General features: G+C 33.7%; 1 protein-coding gene across 1 annotated transcript; it reads right to left on the bottom strand.

The window, feature by feature from the left end:
- Nucleotides 1-206: 206 nt before the first annotated feature.
- On the bottom strand, nt 207-20800 carry LOC110617275 (WD repeat-containing protein 75). The gene is made up of 16 exons (XM_021759954.2): nt 20483-20800; nt 20191-20376; nt 18980-19159; nt 17012-17420; nt 16143-16261; nt 15998-16075; nt 12569-12709; nt 11914-11958; nt 11558-11724; nt 9188-9266; nt 9026-9111; nt 8400-8529; nt 7600-7732; nt 3755-3921; nt 3371-3569; nt 207-917 (listed from the first exon to the last, which is right to left on the bottom strand). The coding sequence occupies exons 1-16, from the start codon at nt 20600-20602 to the stop codon at nt 709-711; spliced, it is 2448 nt and encodes an 815-aa protein (XP_021615646.1). The 5' UTR covers nt 20603-20800; the 3' UTR covers nt 207-708.
- Nucleotides 20801-22046: the final 1246 nt, after the last annotated feature.

Here is a 22046-nt window from a genome sequence, read left to right as displayed (position 1 = left end):
TTTTTCCCCTTTTTTTTTTCATTCCTAAATTAAATGTAATACAATCTTCCCACTTAATTATAAATCTTAATTCTTTTTGGTCTTGCATTTCTAAAATAAAAAAAAAAACAGCAACAAGAGTATCAAATTGACGCATGGCAGCACTATAAAATCCTGTTGCTCGTCCTTCACTCATTCCACCAAGCTCAAGGGAAAAAGAATCTAAGTTTTAGTATAGAATCACTAAATTTTAGTATTTAATGCTTTAAGACCGTCATGACTTTATAAAATCATCTCAATTAGACAAAACTTTCTTACCAAATCAAATGTTACAACAATTACTGAGTTCCTTCTCTCCCCTTGTGTTAAAGAAAACCTACCCTAAGCCAATAGAGGTGTCTTTCCCACCAACATTTGATTTAATAATATAAACACTAATTCCAGAGAACTTTGCACTAACAAATACCAAATTTCCTCAAGCCCATACCTGGCCTTACATTTGATATTACAAAATTTCTCCTAACCACCAATATCAGGTACCGACATAAGCTGCGATTTTAACCACTGGTTCACAATAAGACATGAGCTGCGATTTTAACCACCGGTTCAAAATAAGAGAAAGTCGGGTGATCAGAAGCTTCTGTTTCATCACGTACATGCAAGAATTCTGACACTTTGGAGGGGCATCTGTAATCGGGTCAGGAAGCTTGTATCGAACATCTCCATGTATCATTCTGCAACAGTAGTTCTCTTTTCCAATAATGATTCCAATATTGCTGAACATAGTTTGGTGAGGGGTGGAAGATTATGTGACGATCCACTAAATATGGTGTCCCATGGCTTCCCAGATTGTACAAATGGAGCTACTGCTGAAGTCTGGACTCTTTTCGGGTTAAACTCTGGGAGCTCACCATAGATAGAAGCGTACCCAAATTTCCCTGACATAAACAAAGGGGATGGGGGAAAATGAAATCCTAAGCCAATAAAAGAAAATGCTGGCCAGGTTATTAAATGAATAAATGATTCTAGTAAGCATATGCTAAATTCTTTATCAAATAACCCAATATATGTTGCTTTTCATGCAATATCAACAGGAAAAACAAGTTCAAAAGATAAAGTGCCCACTCAATATGTTGATGAAACCTGTTTTTTTTCTTTAAAAAAAAGGCAAAATGAAAAAAGTAAAGCTAATGTTCAAGTACCCTTTCTACTCTCATCAAATTATGACTTGTTAAAAGTAACTAAGGGGTGGTTAGGAGTCTGGTTGTTAAAAATTACAAAAATCCAAAACTAAAAACAGAAGCCAGAAACCAAAATTTACAATAGGAAACAGAAAACCAAGATCTTCTTTGGTTGCACTACTGATACTAAAATCAAAAGGGAAAAAAAAAATTTGCCTGTGTTTTCTAAATTTTCACTTCTATTTCAAATAGGATTGATTAATTCTATTAAAAAATTATAAGCCAATGATCATACAAATTAATTGCATGATATAATAAATTAAATGGAAATTTATCTCATACATATATATATATATGAATAATTTTTTATTACGCAATTGAATTATATAACTAAAAAGCATATAATATAATTAAAAGGAATGTCCATCTTACATATAAAATGAAAAATGAGAAAAGGGAAAGAAAAACAGACGGAAAGAGGGGGGGGGGGGGGGGGGCGGTGGTATACAAACTCCCTTGTATCATTTCCAGTATCCATACAGGTAGGGGTGTAAATGAACCAAACCGTTCGTGAGCTATTCGAGGTTCGATTCGATAAAAACTCGACCGAGCTCGACTCAATTTCTAAACGAGCCAAGCTCGAGCTTAATTTTTAGGCTCGTTTGGTAAACGAGTCAAGCTTGAGCTCCATAGTATTCGGCTCGTGAGCTTGACTCTGTTTCTGAGTTCATGAGCAAGCTCGCGAATAGGCTCGTAAACAGTCTCGTTAAGTAAACTGAAATTACTATCATAAGAGAAATAAACTCAAACCCTGCATATACTTTCATGAGCCAAATTTAAATTTTCTAAAATTAAGCTCTATATAGTTTAGTTACACTCTTAAACTTGCATATATTTGGATCATTAAGATTTAAAAGCTCATCTTTATAAGTTTACGTGCTAATTTGTAGATATACTTATTTAACTAAAATTATTTTAGTTTTAAACTTATTAATTTTAAACTAAAACTCATTATACATGTAAATAAATTAAACTACTCGTGAACTATTCGAGACTAAGCTCGATAAAAGCTCGACTCAGTTCGATAAAAACTCGACTCGTCTAAACTCGTTTGCTAAACGAGCCAAGCTTGAACTTCTTAATACTCGGCTCGAATTCGAAATGAGTAAAACTCGAATTCGGCTCGAGCTCGAAAAAATTTTAACAAACCAAGCTTGAGCTCTTCAAAGCTTGGCTCGGCTCGGTTCGGTTCGTTTACACCCCTACATACAGGGCAACCCACTGTGGTCATCACTAAATCAGAATATCAAATATGCACAGATATGTTCTTATGTTCTATATTCGCCCCAAAAAAATGCACAGAAATGTGCCCATTATGGGATCTTGCTCCTCAAAGTCAAACATGAGAAAAACCTCCACAAAAATCATGTTCAATAAACATGAAAATACCGTTAATTTTTTTTGGTTTCCTTGGTTTTCTTTATTGTGGCAAGTGGTTTTCTAATTAAAACATAAAAGAACTAAAACAAACACATTATAGTTATCTTTTACTCTAGAACACAAAAATAAATAAAAAAAGAACAAATAGCACCTAAATTATAGGCTTAAGTACCAATTAAAAAAAAAAAAAAACTAAGAATGCGGTAGTTTCAATTTCACTGAAATTTAAATCTATTAATTCAGACCATAAACAAGTGTGCTTTAGAACATTCTGCTAACTACTTGTAACAGTAATCAGAAATACAATCCGTGACATAATAACTTAATTGAAACAATTCCTATATTTAACACAGAAAAGAGAAGACAAGAATAATACTGAAATGTTTATAAATGAGGACAAATGAGTATTTGTGAATTTATTCCTAATCTATACACCAAATATAAATGTTCAATATTCTGATTAGCAGTCATCAATTTATACAGCAGACGAACACGCAATTTAGTGCTTCGAGTTGTAATAATGGTCTAACACCTCCTTTCAACTGAAATTTTGTATTAACTTCACAGTTTCATTTGACAATCACTCATACTCTAGGATTTAAATGAAACCACATGAAAAGTAAGGTTCTCATGTTTTATAGCCAGAGTTTTAATACAAGGACAAAAAAGCACAAGGGTGAACTTAAGTACTTACTGACATAGGTGCTGAATTAACCACACTTTCAGATGATTAACATAAACAAAGGACTAAAAATTAAGGAAAGCCTTACCAGCTTCTTCAAGGTTCGCAACACCATCCTGCCTAATTGTGCCAAGTTCCTTAGCTTCTTTTCCATGTGGGTCAAATAGGATATACTCATGCTCCCCATTTACGTATGCAAGCAATGATCTAAGTGGTTTTCCATCAACCACATTTTCTTCCACAGAGGATTGATTTACTTGAAGAAAAGCAAGGGATCCTCCCTTGGCCTACAGAAAGGATAAGTTTATCAGTACTCTAATGCACTGTTCAGCCCAAATGCAATAGAAAGTAAATGAACCCATGATCCACATTCCGAGTTACGTATGCATGGATGCCTCTAAGAACATAATCTTTAGGTAATATTTCGATAGACTCAGCAATGCATAAAGCTAGGACTAAAGACTAATTTTACCTTATTCACCAACCAAGTGGCAATAGGAACAGGATCTGCTGCATTGAAAATTAAAATTGCTCCATCTCTTCCGCCAAAAGTTGTCTCATTGGATTCATCTCTTTTAGATGATTCAGGAAGGAAGACAAGAACAGCAAAAGAAGATAAGTCTGCCGCACTGGATATAGCTGCATGACACATGCGTAGCATTAACTCGAGCAAAACAGATGGCTGTATGATATCATAGATCTATGATAATGGCCAGAATGCAACTCATTTTGCATCCATTACTTGTTAAAAAGAACATAAAAATTAAAACTAAAACCCATGAGATCTGATAGCTTGCAATATGATGAGTTGATTGACACAACTAGCATGTCATGCAAATACAATTCAACAATTAACAATCCTTCTCGTAAAGCTAGCAAATGCATAGATTTTGAGACCTTATGAATCTTTCACAGAAAGGGAATTAACTGCCTAAGCTTAAATAGATTGATGGTTCTAGATATGACACATTAAAAGGTGGACTAAAAGCTTTAGAAGAAGAGGTGATGGAACATAAAAAGATAGATGTAAGTGGCTCCCAAGTAGCCCATTTTAAAAGATGTACTTTGAATCACGAGGACAAAGATTGCTACAAAGATTAAAAAGGTGATACATTAGTGAAGCTAAGGAGAATAATGATGTCTAAAGAGCAATCAAAGCCAAAAAGGAATATCAAAAGAATATAAATGCTAGAACTGGATTGCACATGGACACTATAAGCAACTATGGAGAAAGCTAAAAAGATTATTATATTAAGATTTAAATCCAATGAGGCATATATACAATGAAAGACAATAATATTAATGGAGAAAAAAATATATTAAACGAAAAAGATCCTTGCATCAATCATGTAGAAAATCTCAAATATTACAAAATTCCAATGGAAGAAAGGAATGAGGAGTAAAGGATTAGAGATTACTGTAATAACATCAGAAAAAAGGAGGGGGGAAAAATCCTCATAACAGGGGGAAGAGCATCATTGTTTCTATTCTTAAGAATCAGCAACATAGCCAAAGTTTCACAAGTTATAAAGGTGGCATATTCATAATATATAAACATATATACATATATTCATTAGGCAAACTATGACACTCCTGGAAGAGTTAACCGACTGCCTTCAGGTTGTGATATAATAACCTTACAATAAAAAAACCCATTTGATTCTGCAACCAAGAAGATTGCACTTCCTCTCATATGGGGTTAACAAATAAGTATTTTAGGAAAACAAGAAAGCTCCAAATGGTGTTAACAACATTGAAAAGGCTTCATAGGAATTTCAGAGAGACATTTATGAGGTTAGTGTTAGAATGTAAATTACATATGTAGACACATAAATCTATTCAAGTAATTTCCAGCTTGATGACTGTGAAGACCATATGAAGATATCCTCATCAGAATTGGCTTATATGGGTGTGCAACCAAACTAGAAAAACCGAATACCAAAAATGTAAAATATTGTGAACCCAACCAAAGAATAATGAAAACCAAATCAAACCAAGCCAAAAAAATCAGTTCGGTTCAGTTCATCGGCTATAAGACATCTCCATTTGCAGAGGTGAAAGCCCTCAAACCCAAATTACCCATCACATATATCCCATTTGCAGAAAGAAAATTATCCAAAAAAAAATGAAATAAAACAAACCAATTGAAGAAAGCACAATCAGATGCAAAATCAAAAGATAATCTAAAAGCAATAGGGGCAAATGGCAAATACAAGTCCAAGATAACATAAAAGGAAGCAGCAAATACAAGTCCAAGAGTAATGTAATATAGCAGCAAGAAGCAAGTCTCAGGCATTAAATTAACAAAAGTAAAGCCAATCACAAAGTCAAATTTAATTTTAACTAAAAAAATAGAATCCAGAACCATTGTGGTTCAATGATCAGCAATACACAAGTTGCACAATGACAATAGCATCATACTGTCGCCTAGCATTTGGACTCAACCTTGAGCACCGAGGCAACGAGATGTAAGTGCGACCATGCGATGCAATGCAATGAATCCTCGTCCCAGCACAGGTGCACACGATGCCAGCAATGGGCCATGGTCTCTCATCGAGAGTCAGGGATGAAAGCTAGGGAGGGACAAGCAAAAAGGGGACGAGACAACTGTGAAGGACTGAATCAAGAGGAGGAACAAAGAAGTAGAGAACAAAGCAGGAAGAGGAAGGGATGACTTCAACATTGGCAAGGAGCTGTGCAATCATAGAAGGCAAAGAGGAGGAGTGCAAACTGTATGTCAGCTGAAACTGGGGTGCAGAAAAGAAAGAATATTTAGCTTCGGAAAGGCCAATGGTTATGTATAGCCGTAGTGGATAAAGATCAGTTCAAATCAGTTATTTCAGCTTTGTGACCTTAACAACACAACTGAAAACTGAACATTTCTAAAAACAATAACCAAAACCGAACCGATATAATAAAAAACCTAACCAAAAAACCAAAGTCAATTGGTTCAGTTTGGTTTTTTGGTTTAAACCGTTCAATGCTCACCCCTATTGGCTGACATCAACATGTCAGCCTTGATTCTCTTTTTTTTTTTTCTTCCTTTGATCATATATGATTTATTCCTTTGTATATACTTGATGATGACATAGGTCTAATAAACATGATCCAATCTCAAGTTAAGCAGAATTTGGGTGGAAGAATACCCAAATCTGGGAATTTAAAAACAAATAGAGAAGAATAGCATAAATGCTAAAAAATTTAGCAATATTTGAGGGAAGTTTTGAAGCAAGGTTAGTCTAAATGGCATTACCTGAGATCTACAATACATTCAGATGCATACAGTAAAAGGAATGACACTCACAAAATATAAACCAGTGATTAAAATGGAGAAGCATGAATATTTCCAACTCATGAAAACGAGAAGATTCAAAACGCCACAAGCCTAGGGAAAAAGATTGAACAAGCTATATATAAGCCACACCCATAATTCATACTGGTCACCAGGAGTTCAAGACGAACCACCAAAGTTCAAAGAATTGCAATATTACTCATAATTAGTGTATTTAACTGCATAACCTAATTGGTCATAAATAAATTGTTGCAACCAATTCACACAAATTCTACTTCATACGAGGCACACGGCAAGTGTACTATTAACTTATTCTTGTCTGACTCTCCTCAGTATTAGTGTTGTTAAAGGTGACAAAAGGCATCAGGCAAGGCCCTCTCCCCTCAGTTGGATGAGGTGTGCCTAGGAATGGAGAGGCAAGTGCCTCAAACCCTGAGGCAAGAGGCACTGCTTCTCTAAAATAACCTATATATTGTTTATTTTTGTTTTACTTGTTTTTAAAACAGCAAACTCACCTATGGTATCCATTTCAAGCCACTAGCTTCCGGAGTCAACAACCTAAGAGGTATCTGTCATTCTTCCTCTCTCTTTTTCTTCTCTTATTTTTACTTCCCCTCTCTCCTCTCCTATTCTTTTATTCTCACTGCCTGGTCAACAAATCAAGGATTTAAACCATTTTTTTCTTTTTAATTTTTCTGTTATCTTTTCTTTTATCCTCCTCTTTATCATACTAGTTAGAAGATATTTTTTCCATTAAAAGAGTATGTGTGCTTCAAGAAAGCCCTCTCCTTGCCTTTCACTTAAGACCATATGACACTCCATAACCTCAGTGTCACCTCAACTTAATAAACACTGCTAAGTGCATCTCTCAAGCTTTAAGAAAAATATCATACAAATTTTTTCAGATAATGAGATTGAGCAGTATCCAAAAGATTGGCAATGTTTTAAGAACTACAAATAAATCACACAACATAAAAATCACCTAGCTAGTATTATTCATCTTTCTTTAGATAAGGGATTTTTACCTTCTACATGAAGCCTGTATGACCAAGACATAGACAGCTTTGACAAGCTCCAAACGGATAGTTGTGGTTTTGACTCCCAAGATGTGGAAACAAGGTATTCCGACTTCCCTACAAATGAGAGACTGACAATTGGCTGCAAAAAGTTCCATAGAACACAATTAACAAGAGCAACCTTATAAAGAGAGGGAGAAAATGATATGTTGACCCAATATGAAACAGTGAATGGACATTTCACGCCATCTAAAGATGCCTTGACCAATGCATTTGTCATGCAGAAGGCAAGTCACTTTGATACCTTTTACATCTGGTATACTTGATTTATTTTCTCCAGATATTTTCTTTGTTATTATTTACTTGGACAGTAAAGGTATACAAGCCAAAATTTGCAGGCTCCCAACTGAAAACTTAAAAAATAAAAATTATGCACCAAACTGTTCAGTGGAACAACATTGAATAGGCCATCAAAGTGGGTTTCATTTTTTTTTTTAGTTGCAGTAACTCCATCCCAGTTGTTGCAAGTGAAAAATGCACAAAAATGAGGAAGTAAAAACTGAAATCTAAACAAGGAACTATTGTAACCAACTCCACATATTAGTCCTTCCTAATAGTGAAGAACTAATATATTTTACAATCATTTAGGAGCCACTAAAAGATGCCAAGGTATTCAATGAATGAAAAATAGCATCTGTTCTCAAACATCAACGAAAGCATAGCATATGTGTGCCTGAGTATGCATATGCTTGTATGATGCAAATGCATGTCATAGGATAAATGGCATTCATCAGAAGCTTAAGAATCACCGTGAGTGTCTCCCCAATTACAGCCACAAGAACATTTTTCTCAGGGTCCCATAATGTAATAACAGTTTCAGCAGCAACAGCAAGAACCGAACCATCATAAGAAAATGTAGCAGCTGTCATTGGCCTTTTTCTGCAAGGAAAAATAAAACAAAAGTTATTATAGCCAACAGTTAGGATCACCAAGCTGTATTGCAACCACATGATTTCATGATTACAATACAAAAACAGAGCATAAGGAAAAAAGATGACAAAGTATATGATCTAAAGGACAACAGAGAAAAGCCAATTATGGAGAACTCTACTGAAAAGAACGCTTTCAATTCTCCATGTAAATTCATTACCATATTGAAGAATAAAACATTTTCCAAGGAAATTAAGTAGAGACCACTGAGCTGAAGAAAAAAGAGAACAATGAATACCTGTTTTGTAAGAATTATGATCTGGACTTTGTCCAGGGCTTTATAGGGCATCATTGAGTAAATTCATTCAATTAAATTAGTTGCTGGTTGTGAAGTTATAGACTAAGGATTAGGAGGTAATTTAGTAATTTCAAACTTTTTTTCTGGAATGAAGTGGACACTAAAGTTTTAAACTTAATTAAGCTCCTCTAAAAACCACAACCATACTTGTATGAAGCTACAGCATGGCAAGTCCATCTAGAACTTGTAGGCACTTGATCTCTTCGCTGAATCCCATTGTTGCAAACCCAAATCTGCAAGTTTGAAAAGGGAAGTGTAAATATTACGAAAAATGTGGATCAGAACCAAAGTTCTATTTTTTCAATTTACCTTAAAGTCCCCACCATAAGATGAGCTGACAGCCATACAGCGGGTAGGATGGAAAGCAATTGAAGAAATGCCAGCATCCCTGTACAATAATGAGTAACATGATTTCCATCGCTTTTGTGCGACATATTTGCAGGCAGCAGACTCATATCAACATATCCCATTTTAGGAAAACAAATATTGAATCCTGAAGATACTTTCACCAAGAGGCATCAGGATTTTACTAGCAATATTTAAGAAGTTCAAATGTACAAACTTCACAGAGCAAGAGATTTAAAATTACTGAATTGAAACAGAATCAGTAAAAGCAGTGAGTATATTGATTTGTTTAACCAGTTTCTTGGTTTTAACCTTTCTGCCATAATAACCAGCGCTACATTTTCAAAAACCAAAAACTAGAATGCATGCTACCAACATAATCACAACCCCTTCAAAATCCCTAATCAACCTAATCCATGATTTTAAAAAACAGCCGTTACACTGTTATTTCAAGGTTTTCCAAGGAGCTATTACCATTAAGACTGTTATTTCACGGCAATTAAAAATTGTGTCGGTAACAGTCACGGCCGTTATTGGCCGTGACTTAACGGCCATAAAGGCCGTTACCTTTATTTGATGGGTAGAGATCTTTAGAATTGCTGCAAGAGATCTATTGCAGTGTAGTGTATGAATCATTGAAGGTAGAAAACACTTTTTTTCTTCACATTTAAAGCCTTCCACTTTCCTCCCAAGCCAAAATTTACCCTTTTTGTTTCTTTCAAGTTTCTCTAAATTTTCTATCAACTTTAGGACTCTTCAAGTGCTATTTATCAACTCTCTATCTAGAAATTCTTGTGTTGAAGAGCTCAAATCATCCAAGACACTAATTAGTTTTGAAGTGCTATTGAGCAAAAAGTTAGTTCTTATTATTTCTCAACAAATTTTAGATATTTTTAATCATTTTTTAGTGAATGCATAAATAAAAATAATTAGAAGTTACAATGTTAGATAACTTATATTAGAAATTCAAAACATAAGTTTTTATTATATTTTCCATAAGTCTTTAGATTTTTTTTAATCATTTTTTAGTAAATGCATAATTAAAAATAAATAGAAGTTAGAATCCTAGATTAGAAATGTAGAACTTTAGAAATTCAGAATTATAACCTAATATCATTAATACTAATTATTAAATGAGTTTAATTATGCTCTTACAAGTTATAATAAATGATAACTAAGTATTAAGTATAAAATATAAATACAAAATTTACAAGATTAAAATTTTTGAAAAATAGGTAGTAAGTATAAAAAAAGAATATTACTTTAAATCAAAGTGTAGTTTCTTCAAATATTTTAAATTTTTTTGCATAATGTAAATACTAAACGCCCATTCTAGTAGTAATTGAGGTTAATTATTTTGTATGATGTTTAAAACTTATAGATTTTGTCTGTATTAGATATATTTGTACTGATTATTAAGTTGTATGACTTACTTTTGATTATATTTTTAAATATTTGCTAATTTCATAATCTTTGCAAATTTTTTTGACAGGCTGTTACCATTACGTTATGACCATTACAAGCCTGTTTCCATTACAGGCCTGTTACCGCAACCACGAAGGCGGCTGCAATTTGAAACCATGACCTAATCAAAAAGCCTAAAAGTCAACTGAACTCAACCTGGATATTATAGTACCATTGATTAGACCATACAAAGCCAATCAAAAACCTGGATAGAGGAGTGTTACAGTGACAGCTAGCATAAAATTTTGACATCTCACAATATGAATCCAGACAAATAATCATAAATCAATTGGTAACAAAACCCACCAAATCTTTAAAATCTAACCATTGAGAACAATAAACAAATACAAATAAATGCAAAGGTTAACAAAATCATCATATCTGCACCACCACAAGTTAAATCAACTGAAAGACACAAGGTTGCGGGCAAAGAAAAAAATGAAGTGTGAAAAAGATAAGGACCAGGAGAAATAGAAAGAGATGCCACAAGTTAAAGAGTTAGTGACAGAAGCATTTCAGAATCTGGAATAAAAACAGTTGGTATTTGAAGGATAAAAGGATAGAAATAAGCAACAGAGGGGAGAAAAGAGTTGGTGAAAGTGAGGAATTGAACTCTGGAAAATAGAAAATAATGTAAGATAATGATAAGTAAAAATTGGAAAATGGAACACAAGAGCTCAGGCTTCTAAGCCAAATGGTCAGACAACCTTGCCAGTATCAAAATTTGATGCAACAATATATTGTCTGAATATTAATATAGATCGATTATGTAACTGATAGAAACAAAGAAATAACGAATACTTATATATATATATATATATATATATATATATATATATATATATATATATCACAATCAATTTTGCCAACCTGTGTGGTTCATACACAATGGTGGACAAGCTGAAGTTTCTTTTATCTGAGCCCAAAGCCCAAAACTTAAGACTAACAAGTCCACCTATGCCCTCCTCAGCAAGTTTAACTTCTGCAGTACTCATCATTGAACCATCCAATGACAGAGCAACTGAAGTCACTACTACCTATAACAAACAATGTTAAAAACAATTCATTGTGATTGTCATAATATTGCAATAAATTCAAATTAAATGATATGAACATAATATTGCAATAAATTCAAATTAAATGATATGAAAAAATAATAAAGAAAAAATATGATTATAAAGGCATCATGACATGAAAAAGAAATTGCAAATGAGCCACTTCATTACCGTGATTTCATCACCTGGCTGATGGTTTCTCTCACAAATCTGGACCTGGAGAAGGCACATTTAAACAATTCAACTTCCAACTCAATTGCAGTCAAGAAGAATACAAGCAAATATTCCCTCAGAAATTAATTAGAATATATAATGCACACTGAAAAAATTGAGGTGCACAGCCACATACCATTTCCCACACTATATAAAAATTTTGCACTGGAAAAGAATCAGAAAGAAAAATGGATGAACCTACAAGACTTTAAACAATGAATGGGTTGGTTTCATTTGCTTGAAAAAGAAACCAATTACTACAATGGTCCAGCACTGAACAATGGAAGGATAGCACTTGATCTTTGAAACCATTCTCACCCACATTCACTCAAAACAAAAAGGAAAATATGAGAGAGGACAAAAATAAACTACTATATGATAACATATGTTAAAAAAATGATGCACGTACAAAACGAAAAAAAGGTGAAAACAGTGTCCTTTAAAAAAAAGGAAATGTATCTTAATTAATTTATACTTTATAGACTAAGATGCTGCAAGGACCAAAATCAGAAACTTCTTATATCAGCAAAAAGGACCAAGAAAAAAACTTAACAAGCTCATTAAATGAAACTCAATAAAGACTAAATGAAACAGTGATGTAAAACATCTTCACCTCTGAAATTTCACGATCATCAAATAGACTATATAGCTGAATGCAATAGTTCTCTGTACGCAAGGCAACTACGCCAGCATTGGGATCAAAGGCCACTCCACTACACAAGCCTTCATATATCTCTGGAAATGTAGAAGGAAGCTGAAAAATAAAGCACAAGGACTTCCCAATGAATTATCATTTGGCTGAAAGTATAGAGAACAAAATTTTCTCAACAGATTAATATTTCCAATAAAACAGTGAGTAAATTGGAAGTACAATGATAACCGGCTAGGTGCAGAACAATATTGTGGTGCAGGATCAAATCTCATAAAATGGGGCATAGATATAGGACACAAAACAAAACTATTAACACCGCCCCAAAATTAAAGGCAGATTTTTGCAGTGCTATTCAAGCTTTCACAAAAGCAAGTTTGCATGCCAAAGCTAGCAACAGCATTCTGCTAGTAAATCTTTACATACTTGGACATGAGATTTGATACTGAAAATGTACTCTCTTTTACAATGCTCACATCTAAGCAACGCAAGTATGAACTGTTTAATGCTTATAATGACAAACAGGGATTTCATTCAGATCCAGACACTCTAATTGATAAAATAATCAAAGAAGTTGACACTGCCAGTGCCAGTTTGATTTGTCTTTACACTGCTGGATTCTCTCATTTTCCTAATGGAATGTGAATTGTTACCAAACAATTAAAGTCAGTCTTGGATAGTTTGTTTAGATATTAAATTTCTTGATGCTAACACACAGGTCCCCACTGTATACGAGAATTAGACCCCTGAAATACAAACAAAAATACATACCTTGTGCTAACTTCAGCTATTTTCCTTTTCCAAATTACCCTATTTATCTCACCCGTTTTGAAACCCTAGATTAATTTAGAGAAATTTCATTTTATTTTCACCATCAATCATCAGATAACTCTCAAATCTTGTTGGCTATAATTGAATACCAGACCACATTGTGTGTTATATCTTAATTTAATGATGCATGAACAACTCTTTTGTGGCATAATATACCAGGAAAAATGCATACGACTGAAAAGAAAAACTCCTAGTTAGCATATGAACTTATTACATAGCAGACCTGTAATTCCCTTTGAAACAGAGAAATGGAGAGAGAAAGAAATAGAAGTAGATTGGGTTGAGAAAAGAAATAGAAAGGAGAGAAGAAATAGAGAGAATTAGAGAAGAGGAGAGAGTAGAAATAGGGAGAAAGAGTTTATCTTGATTACTAATGATTTAGATATCTTTCTCTTTACAAGTAAGTTCCTTTTATGCTATTTTGGATCTCATAACTGCTTTCTACAATTACAATTGACTGAAGAGACCAACCTACTATTTCTTTATTCCTTAGTCATACTATTCTCCAACCCTTTGAAATCATTCTTGCCCCTAAGAATGAATAAGGAAAGCAGCAATATAACCATGAAACTGTTGCCTCCATATGTAATATATTCCAACATCAAGTGATTTCAGGAAGGACTTCTATTGCAGCTGCTTGGTGCGGCGGTTGGCCCACAAATAGCTGCGGCAAGGCCCTGATTTTCTTCCTCTGTCGTCTCCTCATTTCAAACTCAGTTTCTTTTAGCAATAAATGACTGCAGTATCCCAAAGAACCCCTCTTTTCTCTGCCTTCTCCTAAGCTCAGAACTCTCTTCTTTAAGGATAATAAGATAATTCAACTGCACTTTCAAATTACAAATACCACAAGATTGATACCATCTTTCAAAATTGTCTTCCTTTTCTTGTTTCCTTTTTTTCCTTATCAAGAACAGTCTCAACAACAAGAAAAGTTTTTGACGTCAATATTCTTGGATTAGAATAAAATTTATCCAACAGTGCTCCATGCTTATTCTCAAGAATTTCAGCAAAGTGAAGGACAGAAAAATATTGAATTGAAAAGTCCACGTCTTAATCAAATATTTGAAAAGAATTTAGTTTGGACGCAAGAACCTATTACCATTCCCATCAAAATCATGTTCTTGAAGATTAGAAAAACCAAAATCCACAGAGATTTATCCATCCATTGCAAGACCATCATTGCCATCAGAATGTAGATTCTCTTTTTCAATAGTGAAACAATCTGAATTATGGAAATCCATATGATCAAATTCTTGATCTTCATCAAGATTATATACTATCTCACAACTTTCTTCCTCAATTTTGCTAACCTTCAGATGTGGCAAGTATAAAATTCCCCTAGTATCATTCTCATGTGAAGTAGACTCTGGACAGTTTCCTTATCTTTTGATTGTAAAGCCCTTAATATCTCTAACATTTGGTCCAGTTTTTGGACTATCAAGTCTATTTTCTGGTTCATTTCCAGCTGGTCATCTTCATTCTTTTGTTGATTTTCCATCATTAAGGAAATGAGGAAGAAGAAAAAATGAATTTCAAGAAAGAAGGAAATGTGATTAAAGAACTCAAGAAATAAGAGAATGGAAAAAAATTTCTGGAAATAAAAATGGAACCCTAGAAGTGAGATTAGGTGAGAAAAAAAAAAAAGCAGAAATGAAAGAAAGAATGAGAGAAGATAGAAAGATGAGGAAAGAGTAGAAATTAGGGGGAAATAGAGAAAGAAAGGGATGAGGAATAGAAGAAGAAATAGAGAAAAAAGCGGAACTTAGATGAGAAAGAATAGAGAGAATTAGGGAGGGAAAATGATTAGAATCTTGATATTTCTTGGATTTCTAAGAAATTCAAGAAAGAAAGAAGAAATTCAAGAAAGAAAGAAGAAATTCAAGAAAGAAGAAAGAAGAGCAGAAGAAATATGGATTCCAAGAAAAGGACCACAGCAGACCTTAATTCCCTTTGAAACAGAGAAATGGGGAAAGAAAGAAATAGAAGAGATTGGGTTGAGAAAAGAAAAAGAAAAGGGAGAAGTAATAGAGAAGAGGAGAGAGCAGAAATAGGGAGAAAGAGTTTATCTTGATTACTAATGATTTGGATATCTTTCTCTTTATAAGTAAATTCCTATTTATACTATTTTGGATCTCATAACTATTTTCTACATAACTACTTTCTACCGTTACAATTGACTGAAGAGATTAATCTACTATTTCTTTACTCCTTAGTCATAACAGAACCAAACAAATCCAAGTCCTACATCCTAAGAAATTACTAGCAAGAAACTTAAACCCAGGAAAAGCAGAACTCCTAGAGAAGAAGATAACCAGAAACCAAATGACATCTAGATATATCAATCCATTCCTTTCTCTCTATATCCTCTTTACTTTTTCCTCATTTTTTTGTAATCCTTCTTCTTCATTGCTTTAACTTAGTTTTATCCTGATCCTTGGAAAAAAAACAGTTATCCCCAAGGACCCCAACTTCTCACTTCAACCAACCAATATCTGGTAATCATGACAAATAAATGCCCAATCATGTAAACAAGCTAATAGTTTGCAAATAAATAAAACTAACCTTGATCCCTGAAATGGACTTCAGAATTTCCATAGAAGGCATTTTCAATAAATGTATTTGATTATCTGCACAAGATATCTAAGGAACATAGTTTTAGTAATACAAACTAGATTTAGAATACTATTTCCCTGCAAATGCCACTTACTGAGGAAAGAGAAGGATCTGGAGAATCCGTGAAATATAGTAGTGGAGATCCAATTCGTGGTAAAAATTTCTTCTTCCCTGTGTCCAGTTGCCAAACCACAAGAACTCCTTCCTTTCCACCTAAACAAAAATAGCATTGGAAATGAATAAAGGAACAACCCAAAGTAGCAAGCACGCTCTCAAAAGAATATGCAGTAAGGTATCCATGCAATTATGCCTGACATTGTCAATGTTCAGGTGGTAATTGAGCATCTTTTACTGTTTAAATTCTAACTGCAAAATTGAGAAACTTTTCTTTTTTTGGAAGCAACATTGAGAAACTTTTTGGACTAGGGATAACCACTAAAGTGGAGCATTTTTCACCCAATAAACAAGTTTGTAACCATTATCTATTGAAAGCAACGTTTGTCACATGTGAGAATTAAAGAAACTATGGTATTCAACATTCACAAACAGCTACACCAATGACATATCCAGTTCATTTATCACATGAGATACATAATCCAACCATTACACTTGTCAACCCCACAAACATCTGATAAACAGTCCATCCATTTTCCTAATTCTAACCTGTAATATAGTTGGGCTAGTTGTGTGCAGGGGCAAAAGAAGGCCATATGGACTTAACATATGTATTATGAAGAAACTGCATATTCAACATCCACAAATAGATATACCAGTGACATATCCAGTTCATTTACCACATGATAAATACTATATAATCCCATTATACACTCGTCAACTCCAAGACAACCTAATAAATGGTCCAGCTATTTTCCTCGTTCAAACCTGAAATACAGTTAGGCTACTTGTATGGCAATATCAAAGAAGGCCTTACCAGCTTAAATATATGTATTATTGTTTCATTACCTGAATACAAATAGGCTCCATCCAAAGAGAATGAAAGTGTATTTACTTCAGCAGGGTGCCAATGCCACGTTGTGCAGGAATCAGCATCATCACCACCCCTCACTCCGGGTCTTTCTTCCTCATTATTCATTGATCTTCCACTCAAAAGCCCATCACCTATGGCAAATGTTCTATTTCCATAACCCCTCCAAATCAAAATTCTCCCAGTCACATCTCCTGCAGCAAGAATTCTCTGAGTTGGGTGGAATGCCATAACTGTGACATTTTTTGTATGATGTAGTGTGATCTTCTTAGCCATTGTACGCTCAGAATCCGCACTGGGAACTCTCCATACATGAATCTTGCGTTTGATCTGGATGCCAAAATATTTTCCACAGGCGCTAATACTTATAAATTCTGGTTTGTTTGTCTGTCAAGATAATGAACACAAGATCAAAAACTTTGAACCAGACAAGCAACCTACCTAGACAATAAAAGAAAATCAACTGCTTGGATGGAAGAACTGATTCCTAAGATGCTTAACATGGATATATTTGATCAGTAATGATTGTGGAGTTTAAGGCCTGTTTGATTTAGCTGTTGGATACAGCCGATAGCTATTGTTGGTAGCTGGTAGCTATTAATTGTAATTGGTAGTTGATAACTAATTTTAGTTAACATACATTAAGTATTTGGTAAATTATGTCTACCTATTACTGTTAGTATATAAAATGACTCAATAAGGGTATGTATATTAATTTATTATATTAATGAAATAAATAGAAAAATATAAGTTCCAAAACATAATTTTATACACCTACATAATTTTTTATCCTAAAATAACAAATATTATAACTAATTTAACTATTATTTATAATATTTGTAATTCATCTATTGTGTTGTAATTTTAAATAATTTATCGGTGTAAAAAAATTAATGTAAAAAACTATAATTAATTAATAAATTTTAAAAGGGTAATATAGTCTAAATATAAAATAAAATCAACTAAGCTACTAGTTGATGAAAAACAACTCTATTTGTAGAGCTAGCCAAAATGCAATCGATAGGCCTTAATCAATTGCCTATCAACTATCAATTAGTTTTTTAGAAGTGTACATAACGCATCCCCTTAGTGGGTATTTTCCACTGTTTTTTTTATTTTGGAAACTTTGAGCTTTTGCATATCTTCCACCCATTGACAAATAGATGGCTGGACCCAAAAAACTTTATAGATAATTTTAGAGATGTGATTTTATTTTACAGGCGTCATTTAAGGAAGATTACACCTATTCCAGCATGTATCACAGAGTCTTGAACTTTTGAGAACTAATGGACGATAAACAGTTTAGCTAAAGGTGATATTTGTACAAAAAGGCAACTAAGAAACCTTCCAAATTTCTACTGGGAATGAGACAAATTGTAAAAATTTAAAAAAAAAAAAAAAACAGCATTATCTGAGAGAAACTATGTTGCTTACAAAAACATGTTTAAAAATGATAAAAAATACTTTCTGATCTGATCAGATTCAAGCTTCTAACAAATCAAGGCATTTAGCCACGAGTGTTTTTGGGGGAAAAAATTCAATTTCTTTTAACAAAAAAAGAGCAGCATGTCACAGCCAACACCAACAATTTCAGTAGTAGTCACTTCTGAAATTTTCTAAAGCCAATCAAACTATTCTTCCTGAGCCCCATATGCAACCAATGTTGGGTTGAATAGTTTAGCAAATCAATCAGTGTATATCTGCAGTGCATTTATTTTTATACTGTCTTTTTTACTTAGTTGGCAGTATCAAAAGCAATAAGTCTATCATCATGCAAAAGCATTTAATGTGACCATTATATTGACTTTCACCTTCAAATAAAGTCATAACTTTAAATTACCTTCTCTTGCTTTCAATTTCTAGATATTTGTGTTTATATTGGGAGAAACATAACACATAATGACGTAGCAAAGAATATTTAAGCATTAAATGATTTGAAATTCCACCTCTGCCAAAATTACTCCACCAAGCAGACGAGAGTCAGTCAAGTTGCATTTCCTGATTTGACCACGTAAAGCTTTTGACTGGTTTTCTAGTTCTTTAGTAGCTTCAACAGACAAATAAGCAAAAAGTTTTGCTGGTTTTTCATTGATCTCAGCTGATTGGCTTAGTATAGATGGAATCACCTGACAATGAGATTAAAAGAAGATATCACCATTAACAATTAAATGCAAAAGAAATGATGAGATATGAAGCAACAATGATCTGATAATTTCCTGTTTGGACAAAGGAGTTCCATCATGGTATTCATTTACATTCCATCCTTGTCATGTTTCCAATTGAACCATTTTCCCATTACGGAACAGCTTACTCTCTCTCTTCATTCATACTTTCCCTTACATGTAAAACTTTTCAATATGAAGAACAATTCAATTCAATTCAATATGTTCAAAATGCATTCATATAAATTCATGGAACAACAGATGATGATGCTGATGATGATAATAATAATAATAATACCACACCAAAAGAATCCATCTCCCTCTCTTACTTCCCCTCTCCCCCATCCACTCCCCCCCCCCCCCAAATTCATGCTTTCCCTTAAATAATGCATGTAGAACTTTTTTATACAAAGAATTTCAGTTCAATATGTTCAAAATGCATTCATTTAAATTCAAATTGAGCTCCATATAATACATACCATACCAAACATTAGTAAGGATATAGAAAGTTTGTCGTTGAATTTACAAATTTACACGACAATTTTTCCCCTTTTAGTCCATCTGTAAGCTACAGAAGGGGAATAACCCTCCTCGTCCTGATAAACATCCCACCGCAATCCCAGTGAGATGCATTCAAGCCTGGACCATTGCTGCAATCAAACTTTTGACCACTATAGCATTGCAAGCATTCAGCAGATAGGCCACAACAGGACCCAATTCAAACGCCTTAAAACTGACCTAATTTACAGTTCATTACATATAAAATGAAATTGTAGAATCACATAAGTTAGGTCCTCTTTAGTCGAGGATTTCAAACCATTGCTGAACCTTACAGTAGCAACATGAAAAGAAAAAAAAGAAAGAAAGAAAGAAAGAATATCAAAGACAGTCAAATTCACCCAAATTTACGCCTCATATTTAGCTGCATTCATCATCAAAACATGCAGAAACAAACAAAGAAAAATCAGCTTCGAATAGGTTTTGCTCATAATTACCATGGAGAAAATGGGAAACTTAATGTCAATGGTCTTAATCAACTCAGGCACCGAAAAATCCCAATATCTAACTGTCCCATCAAGAGACGCCGTCCAACAATAGCACAATATCTTACTTGCTTGACTCGTAGCCGGAGCCACAATCACTGTCGTCACGAGCGCCGTGTGACCATTTAGAGATGTTATCTACAATGATAAAATAAATAAATAAATAACTGAAAAGAGAGCAGAAATTATGAGGCGTATAATTGTAATAATAATAAAAACAACACAAAGGGAAAAGGAAAGAAACCGGTAAGCCGGTAGCGGTGCTGAAGATGGAGACGGCGTTGCCAGAGCAAACGAGAAGTCGTTTAGCGTCGTTGGAGAAGGCTGGCGGCGAGGAAACGTACGTTCTACCGCCCCTTATCATGTTGAGCGGGGAGATAGAGAGTTGGAATTGAAAGAAGTGATGGATGAAAATGTGATCGGAGTGCGGTTTTCCGGTCGGCTGTTTCTAGTTGCTTGTTGATAGTGGATAGACAAAAGCCCTAAACGCCCAAAACCCTGCGGCCCTCTCCACACTCAAAATAGTTCGTTTAAAATTTAGGACGAAAAAGCTCAGCTCTGAACTTTTTTTAAAACTTCCAATAAAAACGAAATGCATTAATTTATAGTCCTTCCACCTTCCGTGTTGTAAGCATATTTTTTTAATTATTTTAAAATTATTATTTTTTAAAAAAATAAAATAAAAAAAATACTGTTTAATTTTATTTTATTTTTAATAAAAATCTCAAAATATCTCTTAATAACTAATAAAAAAAACTATTAAACAAAAAAATCTAAATATTTAACACTTTTCATATTTATATCTTAACCTTAAAATTTTAAATAATAAAAATTAATTCTCTCATATTCACCTCAATTTTAACTATTTATCTTAACCAATTTTAATAAAAAAATTTCTAATTATGACAATATTATTTTTCAAAAACCTATTAAATAAAAAAATTTAAACATTTACTTTAATTCATATTTACATCTAAAATTTTAAATTTTAAATAATAAAACTAAACATTTTTCAATTTAACACATCTATAAACAAAGTACTAATTTAAATCTAAAAAATTAAAAAAAAAATATTATAATATAATTCTTAAAAGTTTATTTGATTAATAAAATAATTCTCAAAATACATGGCTACGTTGTACAGGAGGTCCTCAAATCAGTCATGGCTACGTTATGTTACGGAGGAGGAAGGCTAGAAAATCCTAAAGGACATTCATGAGGGGCTGAGGGTGACTGTGGAAGCTTTGAAGGAGGTCGAACGATCACCCTAAAAACATTCAGGCAAGGGTATTACTAGCAATGATAATGCAAGATGCGAAGAAACTTGTCTAAAAGTGTCGAAGATATCACGTACATGCAAACATCCTAAGGACCCTGTGATAGATGCAAGCAGCAATTGGAAGCCCCTAGCCTTTCTTTCAGTAGGGGGATAGCCATCTTTGGTCCATTCTCCAAGGCAACCAGATCAAGGAAGTTCGTAATTATGGTAGTGGATGATTTCAGTAAGTGGGCTGAGGTTGAGAAAGTGCAGTCCATCACCACCCAACAAGTGATTTCCTTCATCAGCAAAAACATATTCACTCAATTCAGAATCCCAAAGGTAGTGATCATCAATAATGGAACATAGTTTGCAAGTTCTAATTTTAAAGATCTTTATAGGAAGTGGGAGATTGACTTGAGCTTTAGCTCATCCTGTAATACCCGGCTAGATTTCGGTATCGGAATTCCTACCGTTCGGTGGAATTTCAGGTGCCGGAATTCTCTAGAAGGGTAAGAGTTGTGTTTTTTCTAAAGGTTTTTACTAAGTT

The sequence above is a fragment of the Manihot esculenta genome, chromosome 6 (assembly GCF_001659605.2).
Source record: "Manihot esculenta cultivar AM560-2 chromosome 6, M.esculenta_v8, whole genome shotgun sequence".
In the NCBI taxonomy this organism is placed as follows: Eukaryota; Viridiplantae; Streptophyta; class Magnoliopsida; order Malpighiales; family Euphorbiaceae; genus Manihot; species Manihot esculenta.
This window is presented reverse-complemented; position numbering and strand designations above follow the sequence as displayed.